Source organism: Lissotriton vulgaris, chromosome 3_1 (genome assembly GCF_964263255.1).
Source record: "Lissotriton vulgaris chromosome 3_1, aLisVul1.2, whole genome shotgun sequence".
Classification (NCBI taxonomy): domain Eukaryota; kingdom Metazoa; phylum Chordata; class Amphibia; order Caudata; family Salamandridae; genus Lissotriton; species Lissotriton vulgaris.
The window spans coordinates 939,677,867-939,705,600 of record NC_141689.1 but is presented as its reverse complement, the minus strand read 5'-3'; the positions used below and the strand labels follow the sequence as shown (position 1 = coordinate 939,705,600).

General features: G+C 42.1%; 1 protein-coding gene across 2 annotated transcripts in view; it reads left to right on the top strand.

Moving 5' to 3' along the window:
• NMRK1 (nicotinamide riboside kinase 1) overlaps nt 1–27,734 on the top strand; it is a 290,257-nt gene that overhangs the window by 194,038 nt on the left and 68,485 nt on the right. For both annotated transcript variants that reach the window (XM_086961285.1, XM_086961286.1), the window contains exons 7-8: nt 2,144–2,250; nt 26,882–26,953. In XM_086961285.1, the coding sequence (XP_086817411.1) occupies nt 2,144–2,250; nt 26,882–26,953 (179 nt within the window). The remainder of the gene's footprint in view (nt 1–2,143; nt 2,251–26,881; nt 26,954–27,734) is intronic.

Below are 27,734 nucleotides of genomic sequence, written 5' to 3'. Positions count from 1 at the left end.
TCCTCCACTGCCCCCTCCCTCTTTTGCCATTTGGCGGCGTGTTAACTGTTAATAAAGCCACGACATGTGGCTTTCCACGCCTCCCGGAGGATTCCAGGGGTCTCTACTGTGCCAACATTGTGGCTCAGAAATTCCCCAATGACTAGGTTGCAGTGAATCAATCCCCACTGGGGTGAGCCATCCTGCTCCCCGAGCACCAAGTGCAGCTCCACCGGCACATGGTCCGACAGACAGTGCACCAGTATTCGTGCCTTCTGGACCATGTGCCTGCATGACCAGGGGAGTGAAACCTCATCCAGACGTAAAAAAGAGCAGTGCTCCCCTGAATAAAATGTGTATCCCTTCACTGTGGAGTGGCGAAGCCACCAGGCATCTAAAAACACAAGTCTGGGTATGAAATGAGCCATCCCAGTGGGTGATGAACGAGGCCCAGAGGCCACAAATGACCGCTTTAGTCCCGGATTGACTACTAAATTCAGGTCTCCCCCTCCCACCCCCAAAACCCAAGATCCCTCTGGGAATTCAAGGAGAATGGCCCTGGTGGTATGTAGAAAAGCCTCATACAAGAGGGAAGGAGCGTAGCCATTGAGTTTAGAGTGGTTTACCCCACAGTATGCCCGAGATTGCCACAAACTGCCCCATTTATCATGTCATGTCTGTTGATGTTGAAATGGCATGTGACCCCTTAACAGTATGGCAACCCTTCTGGAGCCTCTGTGAAATCCTGAGTGATACACCTTTGCAAACTTGATACGTGCCAAGAAGGGACAGTTGTTGTCTATGAGGTGTCTCTTGTAGGAGCAGGATGTCTGGCGCTTATGTACAGGCCATTCCAAGAACCGCCCCCCTCTTAATTGTATCCAGTTTACATTCCAACTAACAAACCGTACTGATCTGGGTCTTACCCACTGCTGTACTTCATACGCCATGGAATTCGCAGAGCGTCATCAGGGGAGGGGAATGGCACCATGCAGGTGTGCGTTGAGCGGGTGTCATCTTGTGTGCTGTTGGCAGGGTGTGAATATTAAAACAATCAAACAAAACTACTACCCCTATACCCCTTTTCCCTCTCCCCCTGTTTGCCCTATACTTCAAAAACTAGAAGTACCTGCTTATCTGCCAGTACCTGGGTGAGGCTAACTGGGCGATCTGGAGATCACTGATACCTTTGTATGCATGAGGATAATGGAAATGTGCGTAGTCTGTCTCTGTGACCTACTGCTCTTCAGAGGATCTGCAAATTCGATGAACAAACAGTTATGGCCCGACCCCTGCCAAAGGGGCGAGGCTGGCCGGAGGAGGAAGGTGGGTAGGGGAAAGGGTTCAGGGACAAAAAAGATTGAAAATAAAGTAAAAAACATTTACTTACCTGAATGCCGCCGAAAGCATTCCACTCTTCCTTCTTCTGCGAACAAGCTCCCAGACTGCACTTCGGCCAATCCTGACACTGCATGGTAGCAGCTTCAGGACAACTCGAGTTCATAGGCAGACTGGGAGCCTGTGCCTGGGGGTGAGGCCAGGGGGATTAAAACCGGTTTTATTATTGTTTTATTTTAGGGTGGTTGCAAGGAGGGTGGTGCTCCTCCGTCCTAATGGAGGGGGCCTCTGTGAACAAATAACTTTTTTTTTTGTTTGTCTACACTGATGTACCATGGTGTGTAAATTGCGAGAACTAATTTGCATGCCAGTTGGTCATTGAACAACTCAACATATTTTCCAGTATCAATGGGCATGAACCCTGTACTGGAAAATCCTTGTCTAGTTTTATTTTGGCGTGCCTTTCCTCTCGTAACTTTTGACTTCCTTAGCTAATGTTCATGAAGTTTTTAACCTATTTTGGGTTGCATGTCCTGTGGATCTGAATAGTTTATTGCAATTTGAGAAAAAATGTTGGACCACCCTAAAATATGCTTTTATAATGGATGTGAGATTCAATGTGCACTGTAAAAAAATGTCAGAGTTATGGTCTTTACCTCACTCATAACCAGTGATAGAAAAAAACGTGTATCACTGCGCTATATATGAATTATTACGCTTAAGTATTCATCATGGTGCTTATGATAACTTGCTGTAACTACAACAATGATGAAGTACTATTTAAAAGCATTAAAGATTATTTTTAAACCTATGCTTTTTTTTCTAGTACCAGAGTCTATGTGCCTCCAGATCCACCAGGATATTTTGATGGACATGTGTGGCCCATGTACCTTAAGAACACGCGAGAAATGGAAGACATTACAAAGGATCTAGGTAATAGTTGGAGCAGTAAAGTGCTGGAATCGCCGCCTTTCAAATAATTTATATTGAAGCTAGAGTGTATATTGCAAAGTTAGAATTGATGGTCAGAGCTAAAGTTTGATGTGAGTCCTCTTCAGGCACAAGAATGCCATTCCCGGGCATATTTCATAGCTGCTTGTGTTGACAGGATTTCAACTAAATCAAATGTGTTTATATATGTATTTCACCACTCAAAGCAGTAATTTTACTTTTGTTTGAGAGCAAACCCAGTTTTAGATCTGTGCCTTCTCATTGCATTGGCATATGTGTCAATAGGACTGAAATTCAGCGCACTGGCTGATTTTATTTACCTGTTGCTGTGAATGTTCCTAAATTAAGAAAGTTATTTACTCAGCTGTTGTCTGATTTGCTAGTAAAGTGATCAAATCATTGTTTGCTTCGTGTTCATCAGCAAGGTGGCTGCGGCTAAAATGCTGCACTTCAGTCGGTTCTGTGAAACTCTGCATATTTGGCAGTGCAGTTTGGTGTATTTTCAATAACCCCACTCCCGTTTCTGCAGAAGATGCAGTGTGGATAGACATGCACTCAATTCAATTCAAATGATCTTTATTCGGATTTAGAACATCCATAAAAGTACATACAGAAAGAAAAAACATTAAAAACATTTTAAAAACTCATTTAAGGATTAAAAACAATTTATCCAATTAGATTAAGCAGCATATATGGCATAAAGTGCATAGTGTATACAGTGCAAAATGCATACCACATAATACGAGACATGCACTCCATAAAACCTTTGTTCAGAGTAAAGTAACAGAGCTTCATCACCATCAGGAGACAGAAGTTGCAGTGGTGGCTGGTGAAATTTAAAAATAGAGGGGCAGAAAGAACCAAGGTGAAATGCACTGATAGAGCAAAGCAAACAAAAAACGTGACCTGACTCTTAAAAGAAGGGTTCAGCAACAGGGAAGGGACAGTTTCTCACCAGAACAGTACTACTGTGAGACTATGTTTCTGGAAAGGCGTCTTTTCCTGTCCTGGGATAACAAATAAGCAAGCACCACCTCCAATGCACAGGGTTGTTTAGGCTCGGTTTTCTCAGAGATTACACAAACTTTTATCCTTGCCTTCCTTACTGAATTCAATGCCGATCTTTTATTTGCCTGCTAAAAGTGGTAGAGGAGCGCAAAATAATTCAAGATGATACTTACAAGTGAGCCAACTGTAAAGGACCACAGACTCTGGACTTCAGTTTGGTGAATTTGTTTTAAAGCAAAAAATGATTGAATATAAACACACATTAATATCATAGAATATAGGTACATAGAAATCAATAAATAGCCGAGTGTACAAATATATAATTCATCGGGCACAAAAGGCATAATGTGATTAACTCCAAAATCAAAATGCAACCCAGAATAGAAGCTCCAATTCTCTTTTCATTGAGAAAAAACGAAAGGTATCTTTCCCTACACTTCCCTAAATGAGGGTCCTGCCTATCTCCCTTATATCATACCCCAAAGGTGTCAGCACGTGTTGACTTCCTAAGAAGTACTCACGTCAAAATGGGTCTGATAGAACGAGCTTCATAGCGTTAAGCTAAGATGCTCCTTCTCCAAAAAAGCAGAAGTCTCTCGAATCTGTCCCTGCGCATCATACAAAAAGACAATATTCAACCCACAATACGTCACATAATGAACTTTTGCATTGCAACAATTGTAGATATCCACAGGAGCCTTAGTTTTTTCAGCTCATCACCAGTGGCCTTGGTTCTCAGATAGGCCAGACTCGAAAGGCGTCCTCCCTTTTCGCCTTCCAGTCTTCAAAGACATTCCAGGTATCTCCTGAATCTAAGAATAACGAGGTCGAAATCCTGCACCTGCAGTAGGATGAGAACATAATGCCTTCGAATACAAAAAGGATTAATTTAAGTATTTCTTAAGCAACCAAAGAGAAACTAAAGTCAAAACCACCTGGAGTTTGGGCCTACTATGCGAGCAACTTAAACTACACACAGTTACATTGCACAAATATGATTTCATCCTCCACATTATACATACAGGAATAATAAACTTTCTAATACATACAAATCCTTTTTAAATGTGCATACTACATTACAAAGGCTTATGTGAATTGAATAAATGCATTTTAATAATCATGAAACACTACAAACGACAAATTATATGTAAGTGCGTTTAAACCATGAGTATATAGCACCCATACAATTTAGAGTGCTGTAAGCGCTCTATCACCTGGAAGGGCTGTAAATACGCTAAGAAAACTGCACTTTACCTCATTCCATACGGTTTCAAGTAGAGTTGACAAGTGATTAATTTCATTATATTTATACATCCGCTGCAACCTCCTAGAGTGTGGCGCTATTTGATGACGGTACTTCAGAACAACTGCATCTCATGAAATTCGATGAACTAAATATAATCATATAAAATGCAGTATCATAAAATATGAAAGGTTTTACAGCTTGCACTACCTCACTAAAATGTAGTCATTCAAAGCACTACGTTTGTCACCTACTTGCAAAAACTTCTCTGAGAAGCATAAAACTCTAATTTACAGATCTTTGTTAATCTGTTAAAAAAAAGAAAGTATGTGGTGTAGCGGGAATAGTGTGTAGCTCTCATCACAGCCTAATAAGACAGTGCACTGTCTTTTAAACGCTCAAGAGCGGCTTCAACATAACAGATATTTTTCATTGAATGAGTAATATGAAGCCAGACAGCATCACGAAGGCTTCAGTGTCATATGCCCAGTGAGACTGAATTTCATCTGCTTGATGGCGTCGCTCCTGCAGCACTTTATCAGAACTATAAAGGCCTGTAAAAAGGTAAGCTCTAAGGGAGAATTCCCACACAAGTGAATTGTCATCCCTATATTGCCTAAGTGCCAGGGATGCTTGTAGGTAAGGTGAGGAAGCCTTGCAAATATATGTGTAAGACTGGAAGTTTTACATGCCTGAAATCAGCGGGAATTAACCCCTACGCCAGAGGTCTTCAAACTTTTGTCGGCTGAGCCCCCCCATCTAAAACTTTTTACACGTCGAGCCCCCCACTATCGCCACCACCTGACAAAAAAGTTCTGGAAGCTGGTACTCTGCATCATTGATGGCCCTTCCCTCCTGCTGAGCCCAGGTCGTATAGGGCAAATAATATTAAAGAAATTAAGAGTGTTTAGTAAACTGAAGTGTTTTTAGTGCTTGTGCTTATTCTAAAGTTCAAATTAAAAGTCTCCAAGAAATAATTAGCACAAAAATTTGCATTGGTGCTTTATTTTTCACATAAAACACAAAATTTAGGATAGATTAGCAAAAACACTCCCAAAACACAGGTGTGGTGTGTGGCTGTTTTTCTCCACAGAGACAGTCAATGTGTGGATGGAATCTTTGCTTCTGCCATCCTTTGGTTGTGCTCCACTTCCAGTCTTTAGCAGAATCTGGAAATGGGAGTGATCACAAAATGTAATATATTTATTTAAGTTTTATATAGTGCGAACATGACCCAAAGGTATTAGAGTGCTTACAGGAGCATCTTTTACATTACACAAGCACACATTCATTTTTTGTAAGCACAGGGAGATTAAGAGATTTGCCCAGAATCACAGGATTTTGAACAGACACCAAGAATTGAACCTGGTTCCCCAGCTCTACAGTCATCTGCACTGGCTGTTGCGCCACATCCTTACCCCTAAACAAGATATCGGAAAAAGGGGTGCCACAAAACATGCTTTCTGACACGATTGAAAACTCCATGATTATGTGGAGTATGGCCAGGTGTTGCCATGTCAGTAGGAGGCCAGCCACAGTTTTCCAAAAAGGCCAAGGGGACACTTACATCATGCACATTTGATATAAGTGATTCAAGAGGATATATACATCTTTATTCTCTAACAGCATCAAGAGTCAATTTGTTGGCATAGTTGGCTTGTATAGAATATTGCCTTCCAAAGCTTCAGAAATAGCTGCACAATACATTTTTTTTATTTGGTCTACAAAAGAAGTGAGGACAGATGGTAGGCATACTTCACAATTTATTATATCAGGCTTGTGGACTCAGCTCTAGGGATTGGAAAATGTCATACAAGCATCATAGTCTTTAATCCAGGTCAAATTCATTTTTCTTAAGTCACTGGTAAATTAAGTGATTTTGCCCAAAATCACATTATGTTGAGCTGATACCAGGACTTGAACCTTACTGGAGGATAGAAGTAGCCTAGCGGTAAAATATTAATCCCTAACGGGTCTAGGATATGGATTGCGCCTAATTCCAATATCTCTTTAACCAGAAGGGGGAAGCAAAGGTAATTACTATACAATCCCCCTCGAAGTGCTTTCTGCCTGATGCCTACCCACTTGACCCTCCGAATCATCTTAAATTCCTTAAATAAATATCTATTTAGGCCTACCCGGGTGCTTAGCCATTGCAAGGACTTATTTTTTAGCGCATCAGACGATTCTTCTTCCGGGCCACTAAGGTGCGGCACGTTGGCCATCACTAACACATATGGAGTTGCTTCTGGGAGCAGGTCTAAATGCTGGTTTGTTGCATTTAGCTTGTCCTGGTATCTAGTATATTGTAGTGAGTATTGCGATTGACTGGGAGCATTTGAGGAAGGAGGGTTTGGGGTACCATCATGAAAAACTAGTGGGCTAATATCATTAACTTTACCTTGTGGTACTAGCATATTAGATTGCCTAGTAACTGTGGATAGTCTTTCGTTAGTTCCTGTAGGGGGTTTGGCCATAGCGCTGGAATGGGCAGTTTGTATAGAGGAATTCTTCTTGACAAGTGGGGGTTGGCTCTGTGCGGTGCTTGGGGTTACGGTTGTGGGGTTAGTCGTTGGTTTGACCAGTGACTCTAGTGGGTTGATTAGCTTTGCAGTGAGAAATTCCTCAATTTGCACCAGTCTGGCTGTCATTTGGTCTAACCTAACCCTTACATAAAGATCAAAACGCTCGACAAGGGAACCCAGTTTCTGTAAGTCCATCTGCAAGTTATAACTGCCAGAGGTTGAATTCTTTCTGGTTGTTTGTTTTCTATTGCCCTGACAATTCTTTCCTGTCCGTGATGGATAAAGCAATTTCTTTGGGGGGGAGGGGGGGAGGGGGTGGACTTGTACAAGATTTCGGGAAGTAACGTTCCCTGAATCTTTTGGGATGGCTTCAGTTTCTGCAGGATTTTTGGGCCTTTTTGAGGGAGGTTGGAGAAGTGAGTCATTAACAAGGGGAATAATCTCCTCACAGCTTGTTTGAATACAGCCCATTAAAAGCTGGTCAGAGAGTTCCTCGGGCTGTATCGGCTCTCTCAGAGGGGGTAGAGGAATCCTGGCTCAGTCTAGATGTTGTACTCTCGATTGACTCTTCAACCGAGAGGATCTGTTTATCCAGCATCCCCACCGCCCCTGTAAGGTAATTTAATTGGGTCTGCTGTGAGTGGGAGGAGGCCTCACTACTCTTAGGGATTTTAGGACTCAATTGTTTTCTCTTACCCATAGTACTTCAAGAATAACAGCTAAATTTAGTTGGTTAGTACGGCAAAATACAGGATTTAAGGATGCACAATAAAAAACGGAATAAATAAATAAGGCCAGATACAGAACCTAGAAAGAAAATAAATATATTACTAAAACAACCCCGATAGTGCACTGCTCCCTCCCCGATGTAGAGTGCTATCTAATCGTTGCTATGAGGGCAGTATAATAGTCCTTACATGGAGTCTATAAAGTAACACTGGTGACATGACTCGACATCGAATATACTATACAGGAACAGTTGGTAAATGTTAGTCAATTTTGGTCAATACCTCAAGGTCAACAGTTCAGAGACCTGGCCCAACCCGACCTCCTCTGGCCTCTGATGGCCCGCCCTTTGCCCGGGCTTAGGCCGGGCGCTTCCCGCGACACAGGGAGTGACGCGGCTACTTGTGCGCCTACTGGCGCGTTTTTCCGGTCTGCGGCTTCCGGCCGCAAGGTCTAGTGGGAGTTGGAGTCCACCGGGGCCAAAAAGCTCTCCCCCACTCGGCGGCCGCACCACAGATAGAAAAGTGCGGCAGCGGGGGCGAGCAGGGGCACCAACACAAAAGAGCGGGTCCGGCAGGGCAATCAGGCCAATCCGTTTCGGGCAGCAGGTAAGGGTCCAGTTCACCTGATGAGTCTATGCAAATGTGTAATCAGTTTACAAAGGTATGTAAATATACACATGGTCTTTATGGGGTGTGCAACGTCCATAGGGCTCAGAGGGTTTCAGCCACTACTCTCCCCCCCCCCCCCCCACCCCCATCAGATAGCCTTTGCTTAAGTTTCTATGACTTGTGAGATATGTTATGGACAGGGATTTTATCAGCATGTTAGAGCTGACAGTATCTGAATCGGTAGTGGCAGCCATGTCAAATGCCTTAAAAAAATACAGGACCTCCTGTCTGACCGGTTTGGACTATCAAAGTGTCTCAGTACGGACACACTCTCTGGGTGCAGGAGGGTCCCCAAAGTGTGGATCAGAGATAAGAGATAATTGGAGCAAAGGCATACTCTTGACAAGTTACAGTTGCTAAAACACCCTCCAAATACATCCCACTTTTATTTCCATTTTTGTTTGATATAGGCCACCATTACCAATATGGGGTCAGTCCGCCGCTCCATGTGTACAGTTGCATGTTTGCCAATTGCTGCACCCTCCTGTTTGTTCCAGCCTTCCGCAAGGTAATAAAATAGCATTGAGCCTTTATCTATGTTAGTTCTGTTGAAGTAAATTTTGCACAGGCCAGCTAACGAGGCCGGCAGTCACTGTCTCAGCTCACCGCCACTGCAGGAGCACACTGCCTGCTCCACCCCTCTGAAGAGCCTGGGTCACTGCTGTGCCTGCTTCTAATTCGAGGGACACCGGCACAGTGAGTCCGACTACTTCACTACATTCAGCATGGAACAGGTAGGAGAGCATAATTAACATGATCTGCTTTTATTATTTACTGTTGAACTCTACCCAAAGGTATTGGCGTTTTACATGAGCACCAGTAAAAGACATGCAGGCAATATTTTCTTGGTAGGCATGGGAAAATTGTGATTTGCATATGAGCCGAAGCCGAGTCTCAAACCCCAACTCCAAAGTCGGCACAGATGTAAGTGCAGTGACGTAGTGTAAGACATAAATCTACATTGCTGTGTTTTTGTTGCTGGTATGCCACAAAAACACGGCAATGTAGTTTTCATTTTTAATTTCTTGCAGAGATGTAAGCACAGTGACGTAGTGCAAAAAAATAAATCATCATCGCTGTGTTTTTGTTGTTGGTATGCCACAAAAACACGGCATTGTAGTTTTAATTGTAGTTTTAATTTCGTGCAGACTTTTTTTTAACATTAGGCAGGATTGTGTCCATGGAATGTGGATGTACTACACATAGAGAAGAGAAGCCATTGAGAGAGAGGGGAAATTGAATGTGTTTCCTCGATTACTAAAGAACAAGCTACTTATTCTTTCTGGTGGATTCAAATTTAACTGCTGATTCCTCACCTTTAGATGGCAATTCTTGGCTTTCATCGCCCTCCCCACCCCCCTCCCCCCCCCCCCCCCCCCCACTCCCCCCACAATTGTGCGTCGGCCCGGTCTGAGACAACTTCCAGGTACACACACACAGTTTCTGGGCTGCCGGCCGCCGAGTCCTTCACAGGTCTTTAAAAGGCCTTTCACGCGTTAACGAGGCTTTGTTGTTGTTTCACCTCTTAGCGCCCCTGTATCTCCACTCTGACTATGGCCAGGCTGAAACACACAAGGCTGAGGCGCCTGAAGGCAACAGTGGACAATAAAGTGGTTGTGTGGAGTGCGCGCCCCCCCCCTGAGGGGATGCTGGCCCCCCCAGGGGGGCGCACCCCACAGTTTGAAGACTGATGCCCTACGCCCTAATGAGTAAGCCACCAACCACTGTGAAGCTTGCTCAGTCTGTTTCTGTCTCCCTCTCCACTGACCAGCTTGTACCTGAAGTTTGCATGTTGTCAAAGTGTTTAGCCCAGGAGTTGCTTTTTCAATTGTAGATTAAGCAGCTCTTCTTTGTGGGGGCGGGGAGTGTGAGGGATACACCGGCCATACTAAAAAAAAAAGTGACCACCAGAAAAGAGGAGATGTCCTCCCACTGGCCTACCTGTACCCTCCCCGTGGTTTGGCAATAGTCAGTATACGTTGCTGTACCTGATATAGCCACCCTCCTCCATGAGTGTGGCGGGACGTGGCGCGGTGCAGAAGTCCTCCGGTCGTCGCGCCTGATTCCATTACCTTCGGTGGGACCTCGGATTTGCCGGTAGTCTGGTTGCTTCTGCTCTGCTTCTCCCACGGCATCTTCTCCCTGAGCGCGTCTTCCGCTCCTTCACCAGTGTGCCTCCCGTTCTGGACGCCTCCTCTTTGAACAGGCCAGGTCCAGCGGACAGGCTCCCTGAGGCCGACGTCACGCCTCCGGACTCCTCTCCCTGCGGCCACCGGAGTAAATTAAAGGGACCGACCTTGTCCCGTACCTGTGCCAGCAGGATAGCAGCGTCATCAAGAGTCCCTGAGTTCAAATCCCCAAAGTCCTCCCGACAGTCTTATTCTAGAGACTTTGCTGGGACCAGGAATAACAAGTGGTAGTTAGAGAGAGGGAGGCAGGAGGCTCCTTCAAATATAAGGGATTTAGTGAATTCAGGCTTCACATTCAGTAAAGGCCCCGGAATCGTCCGCATGGGCATTTAGACGCTGGGGGCCCTAAAGAGATGATCGCAAATGGAAACCACCGCAAACTTCAGGCGGCTACCTGGTGGTTTATAACCCACTTTTGCACATTAGTAGAGGAGTGTTATTAGCCCACCATCCTCATAACATCTGATTGAGCCCATACACTTATAGAAGCAGGATAGGCGTATCCCTATATGTATCAACATGACCAACATTGTAGCGCAGTTAATGCAAGCCTTGCTAAATCTTTCCTCAAGAACTCCCAGAGATACAAAAGGCGTGCTTTGAGACCCCCTCCAAGACAAATGCTTCTGTTATGCTTGATAGGAATACGCCAGCTTGACAGAACTAAGGAAGTTCACAATCACAGAATGACCAAGGGAATCACTGGCACTCTGGGACTCAATAAGTGCTTCACATCACAGGCTTTTTTGAAGTTGCATCCTCCCTAGGAGAAAAGAAATTCATAGACCACGCCAAAAATAATAGTGTTGAGGAAGCTATTGGCATGATCCTAACAAAAGCAGATCTGTTGACATGCTTGCTAACTTTTAAGACTGAGACAGTAATATAATACATATTTCTCTCCTCTTACCTTCTGCAACTAATTTCCCAAACTAATATTGGAACAATTCCACTCTCCAACCATGTCCTGATAAGTGCCACTTTGGCCTGGCTGGAAGCTCCCTGGGGGAGTAACAGATGGACCTTTCATCCATCACTATTGAGGGACCCAGTTCTCAAAAATGAACTCACAACTCACTTATCTAATTATTCTCAAGATAATTCCACACAAGATACTCTAGTGGGTCTCCTTTGGTATGCATCTAAAGCAGTATTCAGGGGTATCTGCATAAGCAAGATGGCCAACCTCGAGAAACTTTGAGGACAGCATAAGAAAAAGCTGGAGCTGGACTTGAAATATGAAAGAAGAGGAGTATAGGGCCTCACTTACACGTCAAAACCACAGGGAACTTACTGTGCTTTGATGGCAAATAAGGACCATAGATGCCAATAGGGTGGAACTCTCCCTATTACAATTAAAACATGCATATTTTGCTCTGCGGGATAATGTGAGTCCTCACTTGGCCTGTCTACTTTGAGTAAAACAAAAAAAGCCTTTGTAAAGAACATCATCCTTGGTGATGTACTAGAGACAAAGAGGAGGATACATTGTCAGCCTTCTACTCCTTTATTCCCACCTATATACTGAAGAGGGTCTGGTATTCAATCTCCAAAATGATTACCTAGTATTGCCAGTCACCACTCAGCAAATGAAATACTAGGAGAGACGATATCTGGGGAAGAAATTACGCATGCGATTAAAGCCCTTAAGCTTGATAAAGCACCTGGACTTGATGGCTTTTCCTGAAACATTTATAAACGTTTTGGGGCACAAGTGACTCCCATTCTGCGAAGACTCTACAACTCTTTTGGAGCAAATAAAACGGTCACCCGATCGATGAATGAGGCAACTATTACCCTCCTGCATATACAACACAAAGATCCGGACAGATGTGCGTCTTATAGGCCCATTGCACCTCTGAATATAAATGTGAAGACTTTTACCGAAGTTTTGGCCACCGGTCTTGACCAACTGAGCTTTATCACACACTGACAAACACGTGACAACTTTATAAGAAGTAAACAATCGAAATAGTTCAGCACCACAATTATACAATGTATATCACTTTTTGATCATAGTAGTAGGCACATTTTTTATGCAAATCAAACACACAGTACATATAATTTTCAATACTCCATCAAAATACTTTTGTAGAAAATTCTTTATTCATATTCTTTTATCTCTCATCATTCTCCTTAAAACATTAGCCAATGCGTTTCATCCACAAGGACTTCTTCAGGGCTACAAAATACACATAGATACAAAAACCTTATTTAAAATATATTCAGAAATGTCAATTTATACAGTTATTACAACCTAAAAGAAATATTTATGATTGAACGTACATTTTCATGTTCCATAACATGAACCTTCATGATTGTGACACCCTATTTTTTTACTCTTACAATCACTTAAAATGATGACTATGAGTATTGTAGATACTTTTAAAACACTCTCCTTTTACATGTGTGTTTTCCGATGTGCCAAACTAAAACCAACGAAAAGCACATTTATTCTCTTTGTTTCACATTTATGAGGGCTCTCTTTTTATCATACAACTACATATTTGATATTTTGTGATTCTTTTTAGGAAAAAGACTGTCGTCAATTTAAATAAGACAAGTTGTTAATTCTATTGAGCTTGAGCTGTCTGTTTCTAAAATAATCTTATACCCATAACTCTATTTCGTAATCCTTCTAACAAGGGCACTATGCCAGTGTTTGTCATTAGTAGTGTGTCCATTCCCTTGCTGATGTTGCTACTTATTATTAGCTTACAGAAAGTTCAAAAACCATCCTATATTACACTTTTTAAAGATCAAAGTTTATATGCTCGCAAATTGCAAAAACCACGATTGCATATGGGTAGAGCCGTGGCATGCCGTTCCCTGTGGGACTTAATGTGGAAACCCAAAGAGCTAGAACCCCTAAATGTACATCTGAGCACCACAGGAACTTGGGACGAAATCAGTAATAAATTACAGTTGACCACATTTCTTTTGCCCCACACTCCTATTAATTTTAATGCATCTTTTACACCAGCACTATTCCCAGGGCCTTTTGATGCTTGCGATAGAGACAACTGCGAAATGTAGATATGTACTTCAAAGGCCGCATCTAACCATTCCCTGATTGTAAAAAAGAGTTTGAACTAAGTGATCACGACATGTTGTATTATTTATGCTCAATAAATACACTGGGTTTTGATCCAACCATTAAAGTTGACATGTCGCAAGACCCCACACTAATGAATCAACTTATGAAATATATTGCAGGCTCGAAAGGAGTGATCTCTTTCCTATTTCAGTTAATAATCACAGAAACACTGTCTCCTGTACATCTCTTTGAGACCAACTGGCGCACACTTTAGAAAGAAACTCACATGGCAACAATGTGCACGCATATGGCGTGATCTAAAACTTCATACAGTGTTTTTAAGTGTAGAAGCCCATTATAGATTACTTTACTAAACCAATCGTATATGCATCCAGCTCAATCACACAAGGTTTACCCCAGGGAGAGCCCGCTATGTTGGAGAAAGTGTGGTAATGTAGGAGAATTAAATCCTAAATGGTGGTCATGCCCCAAGATACAGCCTTTTTGGAAAGAGCTTAAACTGCCTCAGATCCAAATTGGGATATCCCGTCCATGAGGACTTGTCCTTTATATTATTTGTGGTGACTCCACAGGGGCTACAGTATCCATCGGAGGGGGAGGGGGGGGGCGGGGGAGAGAAATCCTCTAGAACGGTTTAGGTGCGGCAAAGACTGCTATAATGGCTTCATCTCAGAAGAAAGAGCAACCATACATCACACAATGGTACCCTCAGCTTTGGCATCCTATGGCCATGGAGAAGCTCTTAGAATCTATCAATTAATGCTAAAGGCTGCGAGTCAGACTGGGAACCATTGCTACATTTTCTTCCTCGGGAGGGGAAAGTTTGGTTCTAGGGCAGTAGGGAAGAGTTGTGGGTTTATATTTCCATGGTTTTGTAAAATGTATGTAATTTACAGCAGAAATTCAGCATTACAGCTGTCATTCCCACTACTGAATAGTATCCCCTTTTATTCTTTTAGACATCAATGGAAAACCAATAACATTATTTTGTATACATTTCAGCTGTTCAAACCTGTTGGAAATAGAGAGACAAATGCCTGAATTTACAGTGACCAGCTGATTTGGGTGCCGTGATCAACTGTACTAAGGGTAAAAACTCATAGCAGGTGCTGATTATCACTATCGGGAAATTACGTCGCCCACTGTATTATTAATCCGGTTGGATAAATATTGCATCTAACACCGGGCCTATTTGGAATGAAGGACCGAAGAGGAACATTGTAGTTCCCCCACGTTGCAATTGCATGTGTACATTACAGCATTGCTTACATGTGATCCCTGATCGTCTTTGAATCCAATGCAACGCTAACCAAGAGAGCTTTCTTCAAGACTTTGAGCATGATTTACAAATGCGTTCATAAATCTGCACCCACAGGTTTACACCCTGTGGGTGCATAGTTCCGAGGTGGAGTAATTGACAGTCCTTTCCAAAAGTGCTTCCAGAACTATTTTATTAATTCCTAATTGTTAATGTGAAGGCAGTTCAGCCTGACTAATTATAGATTATTATAGATGTGAATTTTTCTTTTTTATGAATGCAACTTCGCTTTTATTGTTATTAATATTCATTTTACCAAAGGAAAAATATTTTTACTGCTCCTATATGGTAGGAGTAGTGGGCATAGCTGCTAGTGATGACTAACTTGCTTACTGGGCCCTCTTACCCATCCACACCCATTACCCACCTGTATCCTTGGGCGTGTATTCGATTTTGAGCATGCGCACATAAATACTGAATTCCAGCCTTCTACTCGACCAGGCTGGGCATACTTGTGTGCGAATGTGTGTGGAGAATAGGACCAGTGGCATCTTAACGCATGGGCACGCTGGGCAGTTGCATGAGGCCCCACGAGCATAGAGCCCCCCCACATGCGGAACAAAATGTAACGCAAATTTTCCGTTAAAGATTTGTTTTCCTGTGAGTAGTTGTGTAGGCAGGACCCAGTGTTTTATACTGGGGCCATTAATGCTGTTAAGTCGGCCCGGGATAGGGCAACGGGTCATAGTCTCCCCCACATTCCTGAGTACATACTCAAGCCGTCACCCTCACACCCAACACGCACTCACGTGTAGTGGTGGTACGAGACAGTCTAGGTCTGCGAGCTGTAATGTTGCATGGTGTGATGAGCACTCACACCCAACGCTGTCACGACGAGTGCTCTGGCACCATGAGTGCTCTTACAGCGAAAGGAATTTCAGTAATCCAACACTTTCATGATATTAAATCACTCTGGCAGACAACAATCTTGTTACATCATTGCTCTTCTTCAACACCCGCACTTTCTCGCAATCAACAAGCTCACAACTGCACCATCTCACACCCCACATTTTCACAACACCGTTAGTCTCGCACTGACCGGTCTCACAGCATCGGCCACACATCCTCTCTTGGGGAAGTATTGTGACAGCTGTCCCTGAGGGCTGCTTTCACATTCTACTTGGAGTGTATATGTTTGTTAGCCTTATCATCTTTAAGTAAATTCACAGATCTGTGAATGTATGCTCATTACTCCCATGTTTTATACAATCAAAAGAACATAAACCTATTTTGACCTCTAATTTTTGTCGGTTGGCTATTTTAGAGTTGTGTGGGGTACTTCGATGTGTCGGTAAAATTGGATTTTTATGCTGAATTTCTTTCCGGAATTTTGACTCTTTGTCCTAAAAATGTAGTCACTGCCCAAAATTTTCATTCCCTTCAGTTGGTCACCCTACAGTGGAGAAACCCCTTGCTCTGCACACTCCAAATTTAGTGGTTTCCCCTTCACGTTCCCTTCACGTTTCCAGCCTGGAAAGAAATCTGGCACTGTTTACAGGACCGTGATAGTTCTAGGACAGATTTGCTAATACTCACAATGTGTTTGCAAATTTTCAAGGGAGAATGTCCACTCCGCACCATGGGTAATATCACACCATACAAGAGTAACATTAGACAAGTGCAAATCAGTTTACTAATGCGAATTCACCTTTTGTGCATTTCTTGTTCTCCATGCGTTTAGACGTGTGAATAGCATTTTTTTTTATGTGGGAAACTCCACAAAAATTCCTACCATTGTTACGAAATGTACAATTTATTAGCAAAATGGTAAAATCGTCCTTAAAATCGATAGTCTAAAACATGAGTTTGTAGTATTTGGTTGGTTCAATAGATCGATGGTATCTGATATAATAACTGACCTGAAACTAACTTTGATTGGAGCTAATACTTCTCATATTCATATAAACTGTGACATATTAAAACAACATGGATTCTATCTTGGACAACACCGGCACAGAGCCCCACAGCCTGTATGTCTAAAACCTGTTCCAGTAAGTTCACAAATATTTTCAGCTATGAGAAGGACGCCACATTTAAAGTTATTTTAGAAAAGCCTCTCCTCAAAATGTAAATTTGGGCGCTAATAAAAATTTATTTTCCCAGGCACAGCATAACACCAGATGGGAGACAACCTTATAACTTTACAAATAGTATTGCGCAGTGCTAGAGCCATGGTTTCACGTGACCCAAAGTGGTTTTCATATATATTTCGATAAAGGCCTATTTAACAATTGAATGATTTACTTTTCAACATAGTTCTAATTATCACCCTCATCATTGTCTATCTCTTTTGCTAATCTCAAATTTAAGATCCCAAGTGGACCCAATGCAAATTATCGCAACACAATGTAACTTTTCCAAATTATTTACAGTGTAATACCATTAAACCAAGATGCAGACGGATTTCCACATTTGTAAAACTTTGCTTTATGGACAGGGATTCCCCGAGTGACTTTCATTGGACCTTACTTACCCATCTCCTCCAAAGCCTGAAAATGTTGACATTTTTAACCATACAGGTTTACTGCTGCTGTTATGACAATATAACCTTTAAAAAGAGCCTCAAGTCAATATTGCATCTCTCAACTGCCTTGAACGTAAGAAATAGTTATTGACAATTGGATCTCAATCTATGGACACTTTCCTCCTTGCAAGGGAGCATGGTAAGCTTCTGCACCTTGAGAAACGACAGGCCCACTGAGAGTGATTGCTTGGGCCGTGGTCTTGGGATCTTCTGCCCTGAAGGTTGGTCTCACTCCGAGTTATTTAACATATGCTATCTAATGCCATCTGCATGCATTGCGGTGCAAAAGGGGGTGGTGATGGACGGAGCATCTGAATAAATCAAACACTCACACCCAGTCAAAAGATCTGGGTTTAATCCATCACCGTTCTTTAGCCCACTCCGCCACCCCAGTTCAGACATGGCTATATGCAAATCAGTCTGACCCTGTGCCTCATGGGAGCAGTCCAGCCCGAACTGCCAAGCCATGTCTTCCCTGGACCGGAATCAAGCTTCCGAGGACCGGTTTCTGGCATTCCAGCCGTCTTCAGCCCGGCTTGCTTGAATCCAGTGGCAAAGTGAGCAAGGGACTCACGTCTGAGCATACCCTGCCACACTTATGGCGGCCAAAAGCGGTGCATGGCCATGTCTGAACTGGGGTGGTGTGGAGTGCAAAAAACGATGGATTTAGGCCCAGATCTCTGTACTGGGGTGAATGCATGACATTGTTCTGCATTCTGTCCATCAACTGTGGTTTTTGCATGTCACCCCGAGTGGGATGGGTATGCTCAGACGTGAGTCCCATGCTCTCCACACCACTGGATTCAAGCAATCCGGGCTGAAGACGGCTGGAATGCCAGAGACCGGTCCTCGGAAGCTTGTTTCGTGTCCAGGGAAGGCATGGCTTGGCAGTTCGGGCTGGACTGGTCTCTTGAGGCACAAGGTCAGACTGATTTGCATATGGCCATGTCTGAACTGGGGTGGTGTGGAGTGCAAAAAAACGATGGATTTAGGCCCAGATCTCTGTACTGGTGTGAATGTATGACATTGGGAAACCCTTTGTGGGTAGCTGTGCGCCTTACAAATGCTATAAAATAAATAAAATTGTTCTGCATTCTGTCCATCAACTGTGGTTTTTGCATCTGCATGCATTGCAGCCAGGGCCGGACTGGTCGTAGCGGGCACCGGGCGTTTTCCCGGTGGGCCGCCAGGGTGGGGGCTGGCAATATCGGCCCCCTGTAACAAAATCCCCTAGCACACAGCTCAGCAGCGCAACTAAACCCCCCCCATGGGCGAAGCCTGCCAAGCAGTTTGCCAGGGCTGGTTTTGGTTCCCAGTCCGGCCCTGACTGCAGCTGATTTTGGCAGAATCTAAGTGCCGTGTTAACACACACTAGCACCAGGACCTGCAGTCAAGCCTGCGGGGCAGGGCCACACTGGGAACCCAAAGTAGCCCTGGCAGTTTTGTCAGACCAGCCCCTCAGGGGGTAGGAGGGGCGGCAAGTGTGAAGCACTGCTGCTTTTGCTACAGGGGGAGGCGATATTCTAACACTGCCGTAAATTGGCCCCTGCCACTACAAAACCGGTCCCCCTCCTTTCCTTTTTTTTTTATTTTAATTTTTTAATTTTTTGGGATCGCTTTACTATAATAGGCTTTCTAAAACCCCAGTCGCAATCTCCTTTTTTTTTTTGCATCATCAGATAATACAGTTCCAACCAATTATTTTGTTCCATATACACATTCCATACAGCAGATATACATCATTGAATAATTAGAATTCTCAAGACACATAAATCATTACACAAAAACAATCATGAGAAAGAAGAAAGAAGAAATAAATATTATTATAATATTATAGAATAGATTACCCCTCTATTCTTAATTTCCAATGCTCTACCGGTGCTTAGATCTGTTTACCTAACTGCATCGCTATACTACCTTTTTTTTTTCATAGAAAGATTTCTCGAAGGTATACATTGATAACATTCTTAAGAGCCATTGGTTAAATGACTGGGGATTAGGAGCCTTCCACAGGGTTGCTATACAAAGTCGGGTTATGGCCATTGCAATAAATATAAATTCTTGATTGGGGATATCCAGCCCTTCTCTCCCAACACCCAAAATCATAATCTCATTTGTTAAACTAATTAATATCCCTAGTTCATCACCAAAGAATGTTTCAATCTCCTGTTTGAGAGGGTTTAGATTTGGGCGTGCTGAGAACATATGAATAGTGTCAGCCTGTACACTTTGGCATCTCGGACAGGATATTCCGCGAATTCCCCCCCATTGTGCTATTTTATGCAGTGTGTAATATAATTCATGAAAAGTTTTATAACCTTGTGCTTGCAAGTTAGCAACCTTGACAATAGAATTAGTAAGCTGCAGCAATTCATTTATTTTTTCCCCCTCATTTCCCACTAAATTTAGCTTCCTCCTCCATTTATCAAAAACTTTAATCCTATCGTCTGCTTTACATTCACTCAACACCCCATACAATTGTGAGATTGAGCAGCCCTTCTCATCTTGAATGTGTTCCATCAGATCCTCTCTTTTAAAATTAACACCCCCAAGCATTTTCCTTTGTATTACTGATCTAATCTGCAGAAATTTAAAAAAGTTTCTACGATCTAGCTTGTATAATTGGCATGCCCTTTCAAAAGAAAATACCAGAGTCATCTATAATATCTCCTATAGTGCACACCCCAGAGTTATCCCATCTTTTCATAACTTGATCATGAAACACTTCTGGGAGGAGCTCGTTCTTATATAGAGGTGTGTAAAAACTCATCCGTCCTAACTTAATTTTTTTCCGGACCATAGACCACACTGATATAGCAGCGGCGAAGACCTCAAACTTTGTTCTTTTGTAAAAATTGAACTCCTATAATGTAAGTAATCTTTTATTCGAATCTCTAACCAGTAAATCATATATATCTGGTATACCAATACCGTCCCGCCACCTATCATTAGTGTTTCCCCCGAGAAGTCCTCTAAGATACTGCAAGGCTGCTGCTAAATAATATCCCTTAAAATCTGGAACAGCTAAACCTCCCTTTTCTTTAGAAAGTGCCAACAGTTTTATGGCCCTCAGTTTTACTTTTTGCCCATATAAATCGATTGCAGACCCTTTCAATGTCCTTAAACCAATTATTATGAAATATTAAAGGAATAGTTCGAAAAAAATATAACATTTTGGGGAGAAGTAGCTTCTTGATTACATTGCAGAGTCCAATTATTGTAAGATATAAATTATCCAACCTATCCAGATCTTGTTTGGCCTTTCTAATCACAGGGGTCAAATTTTCCTCAACCAACTTGGATAAATTAGATGTTATCGTTATACCCAAGTAAACAGCTGAATCTGTGACCCTTTCATCATTTATTGCGGCAAATTGGTTAATAACTATCTGTGTTTTAGTCTGGTTCAATTCATACCCAGACAAAAGCCCATATTTTTTTGCCTCTTTTTCTATTTCCACTATCGCTGTTGGTGGGGTAGGTGACATGATTGCTAGGTCGTCTGCATAACCCAAGATTTTCGTCTCATAACCATTCAAAACAATAGGACAGATAAGCCTGTTTCTTTCTATGTGTCTTATAAAAGAATCAATATAACAGGCAAAGAGCAATGGTGAGCAGCGGCATCCCTGCCTAGTTCCACGCTTGATGTTAATATTTTCACTCTGTTCCCCCGCTACTCTAACCCTTATAACCGGGAATTTATATAACTCTTTCAATCCCCCTATACACCTTTGCCCAAAATTGAGTTTACACATTGTTGCCCAAAGAAAGCCCCACGAGACCCTATCGAAGGCTTTTTCTGCGTCCAAAAGTATTAAGGACATAGGGTCTCGTTAGGCTGTCGTTCCATCAAACAAGGTAATTACCCTTCTAATATGATCGGCTGTGCCCCTGCCTGGAATAAACCTGTGTTGACGGGGCGAGACCACCTTTCCGATTACCCAACTCAGCCTATTAGCCAATATTTTGGAGTAAGCCTTGGTATCGCTATTCATCAGGCTGATCGGTCTATATGACCTAGGATCAGTAGAAATGTTATTCTTCTTTAAGAAAACCACCATTGCCGCTTCACTCCAGGACCCAGGCGGTTCAGCTCCGTCCTGGATCGAGACCATAAGTGTGTTAATGTCCCCCTCTAGTATTGCAAAGAATTTCTTATAAAATTCTAAGGGTATAACATCGGGTCCTACAGCTTTCCCTGATGGTAGACCATTCAAGGCCATTTGAATTTCTTCTCAGGTGAATTTTGTCTCCAAGCTAATCCTATCTTCCTCTGCAATTTTTTCTAATAAGGCCTCTTCGAGATACCTCTCTATATCCCTCGTTCCTGGCTCTTCTCCCTCTTGACTATATAGCTTCTTGTAAAAATTCTGAAACACTGCACAAATTTCTTTTGGGTTTTTAACTACCACCCCTCTCTCCGTAACCATTTCTGTTATCTGTCCCTTGGTAGCTGCCTGTCGAGTTCTTACCACCAAGATCCGTCCAACTTGCTCATTATATTCATACTGCTCTTCCCTCCTTGCTAAAAACTTTTCGGCTGCTCTTGCGCTGTATACTTCCCCTACTGCTACTTTAGCCAAGGCTAAATTTTGAGTCACCCCTGTCACATCTCCTTTAACTCCTAAAATCCTTACCAGCTCTTCCTCCAGATTCACCACAGCCTTAATCTTCTTCTCTATTAGTTCTTTTTGCAGTTTATTACGCCTGAGAGAGTAGCTTAACCCCTTGCGTGCGGCGGGAATTCCCCGCCCATGCTGACTCCGCCTTGCGCGGGCGGAGTCATGACGGAACGGTTCCGTCATCAGCACAGCTCACCCGTAGCTGATGACGGAACCGCTCCGTCATCATCATGCAAGGGGTTAAGGTTTCTCCCCTTATACCAGCCTTCAACGCATCCAAGACAATTGAAGGTCGTGCCGTACCCCTATTATGCCCAAAAATTCTTATAACCAGTTTCCCATAAGGACAACATATTCAGCATCCTGTAGCAGAGCTCTCTCAAATGACCAAGAAGTTATATTTATCTTTGCATTTACCAGAGCAATCTCCAGGGCTAGTGGGTTGTGGTCTGACATTAGTCTTGTAGTTTTTTAACTTTAACTATTGGTAACAGTGCGGGAGAGATCATAAAATAATCAAGCCTAGCTACTATTTTATGAGGAGCAGAATAATGTGCTACCTCCCCCTCCCATAAGCTGCTCTCAAGTGTCAATTAAGCCGTTATCTCTCATAAGATTGACCACGGCTCTATGACTTTTTTTTTTCCGTCCTTTAAACCTGCCCGGATCGTCCTTCCACAGCCCTTCGAGACCGTTTATATTTAGATCTCCACACATTATAATTGGAAGTGGCCAACTAGGTAGCTGTGCATTTATTTGGAAGAGAGTATCGGGATCATCCGCCATAGGTGCATAAATAGAACATAAGGTAACATTTAAGTTTTGTGCTTGTAGTTCAGCCAAGACCCATCGACCATACTAATCTACCTGCTGTTTTTTCAGCTTAACACTATCTCCTCGTGCCAATATCGCTACCCCGCGTGTCCTCGTGCCCTGGGTGGTGCAGACCAGTACCAAGTTACCCAGTTGCTCCAATAAGTATTTCTGCGAGAACTCGACATGCGTTTCTTGCAAGCAAATTAAGTCTGCTTGCACTGTTTTTTAAAATATTCTTTCAGCTCTTCTTTCTCTAGCATCGTTTAAACCACAAACGTTAATTGTGACTATGCGCATAAAGCTTTAGATTTTTTTATCCATAGTTTTTTCTTTTTCTTTTTTATCCCTATTCTGTTTGATAAACCATCCTCCTCCTTTCCAATCTCCTCGGGAATCGCCCGATGCCCGGCATGGCCAGTCCGGCCCTCCTACAGGGAGACACATTGGGGACCCACCCATTCTCTGTACCACAGGGGAAAACCAGCATAGTCATAAAGGCACTGAACTGGGGTTGAAAACCCAGGTGCAAGGGAATGGGACAGAAAAATAACACAGATCCGGGAATTGGAAATACTTTCAACAGTGTGACAGCCATGCAAGGGAATGGCAGACACACTCTTCCGACCTACATCGGGGTTACTGAATATGAATTGAATGTACAGGACCCTGGGAGACAGATGGTACAGAGCAGCTAAAATCTGGACAAGGGAATCGAGACTTGATTAACTGTGTTATGTTTTTCCTACTTTTATAAGCTACTGCAATGCTTGTTTTTATTGTCGTTTTATGAATTCAATTTTATTATATGGATTTGTACTCTTATGGTGACTTTATTGAATAAAGATATATATTGATTGAAATCTGGATATGAGATACAACTAACTCATCACTACTTTGGGACATACTCACCACAGCAATCACTGGGAGACCGTAACTGGAAGCAGGATGAACAGATATTAACACCAGACGCATGTCCCACCAACTATCCCATGTCAATGGGGCAGAGGCATCTAGTCCAAGACAAATCGATTAACACTCAAACTTGGTCAACGACACTCCCGACCTAGGAAACACGACTATTTTTACATTTACTCTTAATTCAATTATCTGTGCACTTTTGGGAACTCTCAGTTAATCATCAAGAACCCCTCTATGAATAATCTTTAAAACTAACTGTGTTGCTTAAATCCAACACAGCAGACTAAAATCCTTATGGAAATGTACTGAAAGCATTTTCTAGCAGTGGCATCCCTCGGGTCTGGTTTACACAAAACGTTGCACATTTGCAGCTGTAGAGTTACACCATCACTTAAGTACAGATTTGCACCCTTCTGCAGATCCACAAATCTTTCCAGGAGTTTGCCTTGAAAGCTGCTGCCGTCTCAGGTTTGCACAGTTGCACAAAGGACAAGATCCATATTCAGTATTCGCAATTTCACTGTACTGGATTTAGGTGATAAATCCCTCAGTCCCCAGTAAAAATCAGAATGTTGTGGTCCGATTACGTTGCAGTATAAATTTGTGTAGAACTTATATTTGCTTGGTCTGCATTTTTTAAATTTGCCCTTTTTTTTTTTTTTTTTAGAGATCTTTATCTACTTGGTATCGATGAACGAGAACTCTCGAACCTCACTATTGTGTGTCCCCTCATGTACATAACATGTAGTTGCCCAAAATGCTTTCTTTGTCCTTTAGTTAGTAAATCAATAATCTGTCACTTTTTGTCTCCTTTGGAGTTCATATAATACTTTGCTCCAATCCTTGCATGCGAACATGCTTTATAATCACTGCAAACTGCGAATTCTTCAAATATTATTAACCACATTGTTTGTCTATTATTACGTTTGTCTTGAAGAAAATTAAGAATCTGTTCTGTAGGTTGGGATTATTTTAAATGCAATTTGTGGGCAGTGTGGTAGTTCATGCCCTATATCTTTAGCTACCATTTTTTTAATACTTGGCATTGGATTTGCTTGTGCATTATTGTTCAAATCCAGCCACGGTAGAGTGCTCACATTAGGTTGTTTGGCATCTCTGTATTTGATTTTGGTGATAATGGCGTTATTTCGCTTCTCTTCACGTTTCTAGTTCTCAAAAATGCCTTATCACTTTGCATAACCACATTCCTTTAATTGCCTCATTGTTTTTTATGCCTCCAACATGAGGTAAACCTATTTTGAACATTTCTTCTTGCCCTTAAAAACTCATCCTATAGGATACTGCATTTGTGTAGTGGAGGATGGGCACGTCTATTATGTAGTTTCTTATTAGTAGACACTGTTTTCCCTCATTCAGAAACCCTAATCTGAACTATAAACAAGTCATTTGATGTCAATTATACTTTTAAGGAAATTCCAAGTGGATATTTATTTGCTGAAGGTATACACCAAGCAAGAGCTTTCCCCCATTCCAGGTGAGCAGCAGGTCATAAATATATCTGAAGCGTAATATACAATTCTCCGTATCAAAGGCATTTGCCATTCTACTTAAAGCGTACCATCACCACAATATCAAGTTTGCAAAGGAAGATCTTAAATAAATGCCCATTACTGCACTGCATATTTGTCTGCAGTATCAACCGTCAAATAGAAATGCACTTATCCCTATACAAAAGGCAGGCATGTAACCAGTATCTGTGTAGCTTAAAATCACACAGCAACACAACACTGATTTACATATGACTAGTACCTGTCTGAAGTTGACTGGTGGGCAAAAAACAATTAACTGGAATGTGTCTCCTAGTAATTACCTGTGGCTTAGATTAATTCTGGTAAAATACACCACTATTTGTTTCCATTCATACACTGTAAGTGAACGAGAATTCACTGGTGCTTCATCAGGAAATACAATGATACTAGAACAGATTACTTGTGACCAGATCGGGAGGCCGCTCCTTCTTCCTTGCGGCCCAAGCCTTGAACGCCCTGCCGCTCCACCTCAGTCAGACAATATTGCTCCCCATCTTCGCAAGAAACCTCAAAACCACCTGGCATTAGAGGTGGGGTGTTAGGAGCACATAATATCTCCCAATCACCATCATCCTTCACGTTTTTAACCCTAGCCGGAGGGTCGAGGAATAAAGTCTTAGGAACAGCGACACTTCCAAGCTAGTTTCAATTCACACCACACCACACCTTCACTACTGTAGTTCCCAGCGACTGTGATATTGTTTCTCTTTCTGTGTTGTATTGTCTTCCCTCACCCTAGTGCTCCACCCCGTGCGTGGCTACGCCGGGGTGTATTGTAAGCAGCCCTATGATGAAGCATGTCGCACATTTGAGTGAGTGAGGTCAGTATTAACATACACAGCATATACCTCCAGAAAATATAAACAGAGTTTTTATTACTCCCTACTCCTTCTGGTGTACTACATTAATTCTTGTCTCACAATGGAATCCAGTTTCGAACATATACTTAAATGCTTTTTGTTAGTTCTTCGTTGCTTTTTATATTTTATTTGTATTTAATTAGCTTTACATGCACGGTGTTTAATTTATTTTTCATGTCAATATGACAATCCTCATAAGTGATGGAAAAAAATAGCATAGTCACAGATGTAAATGCCTGTTCATAGTACAACCACTGATTTCTCATTGCATACTAAAACTACGAGGAAGGCGTGATATTTATGTAGAATATTAGAAGTGATGGCTACTTGTTAAACTGTGTGATTATAAGAATGTATTATCTATTCTCACTATAGATATATGCAGAGTACTGTGAGTTACTCACAGCTTCTGTGTTACTTGAAGAAAGTTATTTATTCATTTTTTTTTGTTGGGAGCGTAGTTTAGATCATATTTAGCATTTTCAACAGTATTCTTAGTTGCGACCTTGCTCAAAAAGTGACACCATGTTAATGCAGACAAATAATTTACCATGATCTTGTATGTCTTTGCTTTCTTTTCAGTTTATATTGATGGAACAAAAGCAGAAAATATTTATTCTCAGGTCTACAGTGATATAAATAAAGTTTTATCAGGTAAGGGTAGCAAACTGATTGTGACATGCGTATTAATTTAAATATTAGCATTCCTTACGTTATTTAGCGTTAAACATTTTTACAGTCAACTAACTTATAAGTGGCCCACGTGTTTCTCAAAGAATATTGATGTATTTATATATGTTGCAGTTTCCTGTTACTGCAAATGCTTTATCGGGGAGATGTGTTAGCAGCAGCTGTTGTCCACCATTATCCTATTTCCTTCTTAATATTTCAGGCTGTTTTATTTCTATTCTCTTAAAATATTGTGAAAATAGGCTTTTAAAACTTGCTAAGGTTGCCGAAATTGTTCTTTCCTAAATGATGAGCTGCCTTTGCTGTCTGCGTATGTCAGAAAGCTCCTTTCAAAGTCTCCTCTTTTCTTTGATTGCAGCAAAGGAGGTAAAACTTTCTGAGGCAGAGATGCATGGGTGTGAGTCATTCTTTAATCACTGAGCCATTCAGATTGAGTGGCATTCAAACCCTTGAGGAAAGTGTGACTACAGGGGGATACTCCTGCTTGCACTCTATTTTGAGCAGCTATATCGATGAAACTTGTAACACATGAGTGTCGACACAGAAATTGACAAGTCAGGTCATTATATGTAGTAACACTTATCACGTCATTTACCAGGAAAGGTATTTACACAGATCAGGGATCACTAGTCCTGATGAAGGCCAAAACGACTCTTTGTGGGCAATGGTATTGGCCGAAACATGTTGACATAGAAGCACTACAGGAGAGGATTTTTAACTGTTAATCTTATCCAGGGAATCCAGG